The sequence below is a fragment of the Megalops cyprinoides genome, chromosome 7, assembly GCF_013368585.1.
Source record: "Megalops cyprinoides isolate fMegCyp1 chromosome 7, fMegCyp1.pri, whole genome shotgun sequence".
Taxonomy (NCBI): Eukaryota; Metazoa; Chordata; class Actinopteri; order Elopiformes; family Megalopidae; genus Megalops; species Megalops cyprinoides.
Window position 1 is genome coordinate 20,111,142 of NC_050589.1, and position 9,021 is coordinate 20,120,162.

A 9,021-nucleotide genomic window follows, 5' to 3' on the forward strand; every position below is an offset into this window, starting at 1 on the left:
TTATGCATCTACAGTATATAACACTTACTCAACAGTGTCATGTTTGTAGATATAATATGTCAAGATTGACGATCTTGTCAGAGAATTGTTTTGTGTTTGATAATCTGCTGTAGTTTTTCACAAAGTGCTCTATAACATCAGATGTGCTATACCACCGTAGACCAACAGCTTCAGGCGCAATTTATTCTCTTTTTAATTTTCTTTCAGCAAATGAGGGTACACGTACTTGAAGTGTGCAAAGTCAAATGTTCTGTGCAGGCACCCTCTCTTTGAGCTTAGTAAACGTATATGTGTTCTTAGGCAGCCCCTTCTACAGTCTGTGGAGGCAGGTTAATACAGGCGGTCACATCCATTTTTCAGAGGTGCGCTAACAGTGTATTGAGCCTTTTCTCTGTCCTCATTAGACTCGTATCAGCTATATCATAACACCACTTTACGGAAACATGGGCAATGGCTAATCAGCCTCTTGCCACTGTTCCGTGGGATGTGGCAAGCGCCAAAGAGTGAATCACTGGGAAGCTCCAGGCAAACAAGGAGGAGCCAGGCTAAAGTAAATGAACAGATTATACCCATAAAATGTGCACAGTCCCTCTACTCCTGTCTGTCACATTGGAGACAGACTGATAAGGAAAGGGTGGCAATGGCTCAGACTGGGATGCTCTTGCATTGTGCTCTTGTTCTAGCATCTTTCCACATATCATGTCATACCAAGTCCCCAGAGGAGGGGCATGGGGAGGGGTACAGTGGGTGGTGGGACAGTTTGCAAGGCAGTGATGCAGTGAACCACTTGACTCAGATGAGGCAAGGGAGAAAGATGAAGAGGCACCCACTGATATTACAGTTGATTGCTGGTCATTATTAGTGACCAGAGATGACTCTGACCTATGGCCAAACACATTTTCTTCTCATCAGCTATCACCATATCTTCACTACATTTTTAAGCTTGATCAGTTGATTAGATATGAAATACAGAATGCAGAAAATGTGCAGATGTGTTAGTATTTTGTCAGGTTTGTCAGTTCCTTCAAGGTAAGTTGGTCATAACTGTAACAATTAATGTTTCTGTGGTGGAAAACATTTTTAATTTCCTCATTGACTTATGTGACATATGTTATGTGCTAAGCTTCTTATCCAGTTCTGAAACAGTACCAGTGAGTTCACTATGCTAGGCTTTTGTGCAACAGTGCTGCTGGGAAGCCATAGGAGCAGAGATCACTCTAGCAGCAAATTTCATGGAGGTAAAATATGAAATGAATTATAGTCTGCTCTTAAGATGGGAAAGGTTGTTTTTGTTTAAACCAAAAGTTGTAAAGAGCAACAGTTTTACTGCATTTGTATCACTAGCATTAGCAGAAATGTGTTGTACACACCTTCCGTCTTCTTGCTTGCATGTCCTGTGCTTTTGGTATTGAAACTATGGGTCACAGATTCCCCATGTATACAGTAGAAACAAGGACAGCACTCGAAATCCCAATGTTGTGAATACACAGCAGTGAATACATCAGCAGATGAACATATTTAACACCAGGTGGCAGATAGAATGAAGGACATTTTACAACATGTGCAGCTATTTTCCTTTATAATATTTACAATTATTTATTGGTGTTTCTGGAAAAGAAAAAAGCTTAGAATTTTCTTCAGGAGTATCTTTTTTCTGCTCAACCGTGGCTTTTTCTGCTTGATCTTGATCTAAATAACTGCTTTCCAATGTTCAACCCCTTACAATGAAAACACTTCATAATGACTAGTTAAAGAAATAAAATGTAAGTCTAGCTGCACAGCTGACTTGATTTCCTGTCCCAGATCATTTTGAAGACATAGATCTCAGCCTCATCAAAATGGCCTTTAGAATAATCTCAGATACATATAGGTGTATTACACTGAGAATGAATGTTCCTCTCACTTGTTACTAGCGAAGTGTTAATCTTTAAAAACGTTGATATTGCAATATTTGCTAACACTGCCTTCAACTGTGGCATTGTAATTGTAAACCATTGTCTGAGCAGGAAATAGTCATTGGTTCATTAATTGGTCATTGTATCACACCCGTTACTCATTAAATTATATATAGCTGTTATGGGTATGTCACATGACGTCAGGTAAAGGGTGCACGAGAGTAGGGGGTTATGGATCACATGATGTCAGGGTCACGGGTGCATGAAGGTGTGCACCTCAGGTAGTTTAAATGGCTATGGCGGCAAGCACAGTCGGGGATTATTGTGAGTACCAGTGTGGTATATTGTGCCAAACTAGCCATTCTTTTATATAGAGTTTAAGTGCAATAGTGTGTGTGTAAAGTCCATGAGACGGTGGTGCGTTTTGTCGCGTTTTATTTTATAGTTTTGTTGTTTTGAGTAGGATGGAGGAGCCAGTCCGACGGTCTATTGCAGACTGGCAGGCCCCCACCGTTTTAGTTTATTCTTTTGCACACCGTACTCCAGAACTCAGCTCTCCTCCACTCCACATTCCCTTTCTCTCACTCACAAACCTCACTTTCTGAAATTCTTGGGCACCACTGTTTCTTCGCCTGTATTTTCCTCTGACCTGTAAAAAAAGCTCTTCGCCGCTGCTGGACCAAAACACTTAAGAGACCACTAGCTGCATCACAGTAATCAACATCTGAGAGAGGCCTGACTGACTTTCTTTATGACTCTCTAAAGTGGTTCAACTGATCTGTGTATTGATTCATATGATAAACATTCTTTTTGACACTTGCAGAAGATACTGTTCATTTACTTCACCAATGGGGAAAATAGTTCCTGAAAGTATTTTTCCCCAAACGTGCACGCAGGTTTCAAACAAGTTAGTCTATACTGTTTTGTTACTGTCTAACATTTGAGTAGCTTGCACCGTGTTTCATAGAGCCGAAAATGCAATGCATTCAGTAACTAGCTCAGTGCCTTATGTTAACTAGCAAAGGTAATATACAAGAAAATCTTTATTTCTGCTTGTCTATACTTTGTTTATTTAAAACTGGTCTTTAACTCTTTGAAAAACCAAAACAAAATGGCAATATGTAGGCCACTAATGTAATGGGGATTCAAAGATGGCAATAAGACTGCCTGTATCGGGTATGCACGTTTTAGACAACCTCACATTCAGATATCTAAATATTGCATGTCCTTTTAACAGTATATAGTTGTATGCAACTATGCAGTAATATTTATGTATATTAAATGTATTAATCTATAGTGCTATACAATGTACCCTTGAAATAAATTCAATGAACTATTGCCATTGCAACCAATGCAGTGGTCATTATAATGGTTATTCATAAATCTCACTTGTCATGCTGAGCTTTTGCACACAATCTAGCACAAACATCCTGACACAAGGAACTATTCTAGCCATATGCAAGTCCAAATCTGTCAATTCAGTTCCTTTTTACCTACCAGCGATATTGTACATGATGCAAAAAACAACAGGTTATCTATCCTGGAATCAGAATCAGCAAAATATTCAGCTGCTCAATGTCTCATGAAAAATGTTAAAAGTTGATTAGCCCACTGTCGTACATAGCTAGCTAGGCCAGCTATGTTAATGAACTGCATAGGCAAAATTCTAAATTCTAAAATCTAAAGTTATAGCTTCATTTGGAAACAAACAGTTGGTACTTGGGTAGTGGCATAACAGTTATCAAACTCAGACAGCTGGTACTAGTGTAAGAGAGGCAAATCTGACTTAATTTTGTTATTTTTAATAGGACAAGCTCACAAGGAACAAGTGAGTTGAGAATAACTCTTTAATGAGTAGAATGTATGATGAAAGTGTGACTGCTGTGACCAGTCAGAACATCTGCCACATAAACTTTTTTAATAAGCATTTGTGTGCCTCATCATTTGCAAGGAAATGGGAAATGGCATTGAACTGGAGCAGAAGAAAACCCTGATATGTACAGATTTTATAAAATGTAAATCAGAAAAAACTCTCAGAGGGCCTCAGGCCCTCTGATCAAAGTGGGGTATACACATATCACAGGAGACTCAGGCAAGAGCAGTGTTTTATAGTGTAATTTATGAGGAATCAGTGTATTTTATGAGGAATCAATGTATTTTAAAACTGATAACCTATTATCCTTGTTTCCCTAACAGTTTCATACAGCTATTATAACTCCCTGCATTCCTCACTATTAAGCTGTGATTAGTTACAGTGGCTAACAAACAGTTCCAAACCAGTGGTTCAGTGGTCTGAGATGCTTTCTGTTGTCTGCTATTATGTCAGCTGTACCATGCCCCTCTTGTGTCCTAGTTGCATTTTAACAATAGAAATTTGGTATATAAATATGTGGCCCAGGGTGCTGGCTCTCACAGTGCTGTGCTGCCTTCTGTGTCCTGCAGGCAGTCTAACATCAATCACTTGCATCCTACAGACATTCTTCCTCTTGTGATCCCAAACGTATGACATACGGCTGGCAAGAGAAGCTAGGGTTTGCTTTGCCACACATACATCTTGTCTCTCCACTGAAAACGCTGTTTTATTGCTGTGATGATTGAAAAGGGAGAGGGTAATGTTGATTCACTCTCCATCGCAAACTTATAGGCTATGCTGGAAAAAAAATGTATAGGCTCATGTACACTGATCGCATGAGGTCTTGCTTGGGAATTGCTTGAAAATTGAAAAATATTAAAAGTGTCTACCCAACAGGGTATGGAATAGAGAGATAACGGCCTTGGAAGTGTTTCAAGCCACTTAAGTAGCTAGCATACTAATGGTTCAAACCGCTAGCTAATGATCTGGACAGCCAGCCTGAGTGATCCAAACTACAAAATACTAAACCCTCAGTTTCCATTGTGAAACAGCTTTAAATCTACTACAAGTAAACAACATAATCTCTGAGACCACTTGACAAGTGTGAAGCTTTTTCCTGAAGTCAGTCTTTTGATTTGACATTTGATTACTCTTCCCATCTTCACAGCATGCTCTATATTAAATAAAACCTGTTTTGTCACTTTTGAAAATAATAGAGCAGAACAGTTACAAAACAAGTACATTGAAATTATTTACTTTGCAAGGTGGATTAAGCAAAGCGGGCTCAGTTCTTGTTCATAAAATGTGTTGTGTCTCATATCTTTGTTTTTATATTTTGTGCAGGTTGTAGAGAAAGGCTTAGGGCATGGTTTAGGCACCTGTAATGAGGGGTTATGTGATGGACAATCTGTTGTGCAAAGTCTGTGCGAGTGGTGAAAAGCTGGTCATTCCAAGATGCCTGTGTCAGATTGTCTTAGAGCTAGGACAATTAGTACCATGGGTGGGTTATCTGGGGCAACAGATAACTTGTGAGCGGACAGCTCGTCATTTCTTTGGCCAGGAAAATATAGGGAAGTCACTAAACCTTGTGAATTGCATCAACGAAATGCATCAGACAGGGCAAAAAACAACTGAACACCTTTTGTACAATTACCTATCATTGAGGTGCCTTGCAAGTGTAAAGCTAATACCTGATACCACCCCCAGACCAATGGCCTAGTGATTTAAACAAACTGGTAAGAAGATGCTCTGAAAGCTTTTTCCATCAGAAAACATTGGGACCAATGACTGCCCTACTTCCTCTTTGCTACAGAGAGGTATTGCAAGCATCTATATGGACACCAGGTGCAGGGTCCAACAGATGTACTGAAGGATAACTACTGGGTGAGGAAGACTAACATTGTTTCTTGTGTCCTCGAGATGTGGGACAAGTTAGCAGATTTGTCTGAACTGGTGCATAGTAACATACAGCAGGCTTGACAGAAAGCCTCGTATGATCAGGTGTTAAGGGAGAGGATCTTTCCTCCAGGGCAGCAGGTGTGGGGATTACTCCCCTCAAGTGAGAGGACTTTTTTGGTCAAGTGGCCAGAGCCATACAAGATGCTATATAAAATCTGTCTTATGACTTATGAACTGGCCATGCCTGACAGCAGAAAGACTAAGCAAGCCTTCCACATTAACATACTCAAGGAGTAATCTCCTGTGTGACATATTGTATATTGTACAAGCTGAACTTTTTCACAGCGGAGGAGAAGCAGCAGCTCCCTGAATTTGAAAGAATGATAGGGATTGCCTGAGAGACAAAGTTAGTTAATGCTATTTTTGTATATATGTGTAACATTTGTGCTGCATCTGTTTGTCTGCTCATTATTATTTTTTATCATTTTGTGTTTCATTTTTAAGTATTTGAATGTGCTGTTCATCTGATTTTATGTTCAGAGATGCTATATAAACTTAACATGTGTATGTTACAGTGGTTTTGCACCACCACACCTTTGGAATGGTAAAACATGCATGTAGATTTGAAAGAGATGTAAGAGGTATAATGGTTGAATACAGTGGCTGAACTATTACACATCCACAAAATAAACCAGACAAAACACTTTTTTTACATTTATTTTTCAGTAAACGTGTATATAAAATCAATTAATGACATAACACACCATTTGGAAAATAGCATATTCATATATTGTGTTGGCTATGAAGAACATGAAGCATACTTATTATTGACTTTGTGTGCTTTCTTGGCATATGTGAGCAACAGATTTCCAATTAACATAAAACGGCAATAATTTAACTAAAACTTTAAAAATTCAAACAATGCTACAAACAACTATTATTTTCTTCATTTCGAGAATAAGAGTTGGGAAATATAAGTAAAACAGTGCCAATATGTATAGGCCTTTTATCAAGACAATACTTTATGACGTGTTTTCACTAACACAGTGGTAGTATTTACAGAAGATGCAATTCAGTCTAACGGAGGGAATGCAGTAAAAAGAGATCGGAGAATGAATTTTGATCATGGCATTTCCATGTTGTGAACATTTACAGTGCGTGTTCCATTTTTCCAGAAATAGTTTCATTCAATGCGTTAAAATTGTTACCGCACCCCTGTAGTTCTGCATGTCCCATATGTGCGTACCTTTATACAACACAGGGGGGAGACAATGCCCACATCATAAATTAGAAAATAAAAAATAAAACTTTTGGCTACAATTTGAACGTTGAAATTAATTCCAAAACCCATGATAATAATAAATACAACGTATTTAATATCACATTAATTGGAAAGGAAAAGTGCCGAGTGGAGATCAATTTCTTTCAATGCTGCATCAAACTTCCAAGTTCTGTAAATTCAAGCCGGTCTACATTCGAGCATCTTCTTGAACGCCTTTCTGAAACTGTCGTCCAGGAAGGCGTACAGGAATGGGTTTAGACACGAGTTGGCGTAGCTTAGACTGGTGATGAAATAAGAAATTCCTATCAAGAGAGGGGTCGTCCTCAGGTCTGTGGTGAGGGCGACGATGGTGCTTAGGTGGAACGGGGTCCAGCAAAACAGGCACACCGCCAGCACGATGAACACCATGATTGTCACTTTTTTCTTCGCTTTGTCTAAAGCTTTAGCGTTGGAGTTCAGCCGCATGTTTCTCAGTTTGTACAGCATCATAGTGTAGAGAATGCAGATGGTTGACACGGGGATGGCGAAGCCGAGTATGAGGGTATATATCCTACTAGCTTTAATCCAGAAACTTTCCGGGCTGGGGAAAAGCAGGACGCAGCTTTTTCTTTCCATGCCATCGGGCATAATGTAAACCCCAGCGAACACGGTGAATGGCATGACAATAAGTATCACCAGCACCCAGACGCACAGGCTGACAATTTTGGCGGCTCTGTAAGTGCGGTAGGGCATTCTTCTGGACCGCACGGTCGCGAGGACCACCAAGTAGCGATCGACGCTCATCACCGTGAGAAAGTAGATGCTGGAGAAAATGTTATAGTGGTCAATGGAGAGGATTATTTTACACAGTACCTCTCCGAAAGGCCAGTAATGTAAGAGATGTTCTGCGATGTTGATAGGGAGGACTAATGTGAACAAATCATCAGCGATAGCCAAGTTCAGGATAAACATGTTGGTGACCGTTTTCATTTTGGGTGCTTTGAGGATTACATAAATAACGGCTGTGTTGCCTGTCAAACCCACAGCGCATATCACCGAGTAGATGACCGGCAGAACAACGTAGAAATCCGGATGAAGGAAATACTGATCCGGGGGTGTACAATTCAAATCGGTCCGGTTGATAGAGTTGAATGAATAGAAGTCCATAGAATGGTTGCACGCAGAGTTTGCGCTTGCAGAGCTCGATATGTTTTCCATATTTTTTGTTGGGCTACACCCCCGGGTTTCTCATCAACTATAAATGTCAAAATTGTTTTTCTATAACAGAATTAACTTTCACAAACCGTTCATTCCTATAGCCAGCCATCCCGGTTTTTACAGAACATAAAATGTTCTTGAACTTTGCACATGACGAGATCTGAGGACAACAAGATAATTAGACAAACAATTTAATGAATGCAAATAGACTTCAAAAGACTTGTTAACCTGCATTTGATATCAATTTAAAGTTAACATAACTTTAATAGAGTTATAGTCATTAAATTGGATTGAAGAATATATACTCCCTATAACGTCAAGTGGTATGAAGGAATTAAAAGGAAAATCATTATCATATTTGAATGATTTTACTCCACGACAGAAAATATGCGCACACCTTACTGAACGCTAATCAATTAATTGGAAACACGTCTCATGTTCCCAAGCAAAGGAAAAGATTCGTCCCACGAAGAAGCACGAATTGGGCATCGATAATTAATAAAAGGACAAGTAACGAACTAACAAATGCTCAGAAATCCCGAAGCAGAGAGCGCGCATGAAATAAGGTAAACGTGTCCTTACCGCAATGGGAAGGCAAGCGACTTCTCTCTCTCTCTCTGCCTTCTGTCTGATGGTGAACAGCACAAGCCGTCTGTTTCCCAACTAGTTAAAGAAGGGAGCGGGGATGGGTGACGTCACTGACCCGCTGAGGTTTTATGCAAGGCGCCTTGTTGAATACCACAAAGTAATGTATATTCGTTTTAGCATGGACAGTTTACAGGACGGATATTAGCATCTTATTATTGATTTATCAATGTATGTGAGTCACAGGCATTGTTGTATTTAAACATGTGACAAAGGACTGGCTGCATTTTTTGGAAATATTAAAATTCTAC

The 9,021-nt window shown here is 39.5% G+C and overlaps 1 protein-coding gene across 1 annotated transcript; it reads right to left on the bottom strand.

The window, feature by feature from the left end:
- Window positions 1-7,055: 7,055 nt before the first annotated feature.
- npbwr2b (neuropeptides B/W receptor 2b) lies at window positions 7,056-8,758 on the bottom strand. The gene is made up of 2 exons (XM_036534293.1): window positions 8,708-8,758; window positions 7,056-8,285 (listed from the first exon to the last, which is right to left on the bottom strand). The coding sequence occupies exon 2, from the start codon at window positions 8,123-8,125 to the stop codon at window positions 7,106-7,108; it is 1,020 nt and encodes a 339-aa protein (XP_036390186.1). The 5' UTR covers window positions 8,126-8,285; window positions 8,708-8,758; the 3' UTR covers window positions 7,056-7,105.
- Window positions 8,759-9,021: the final 263 nt, after the last annotated feature.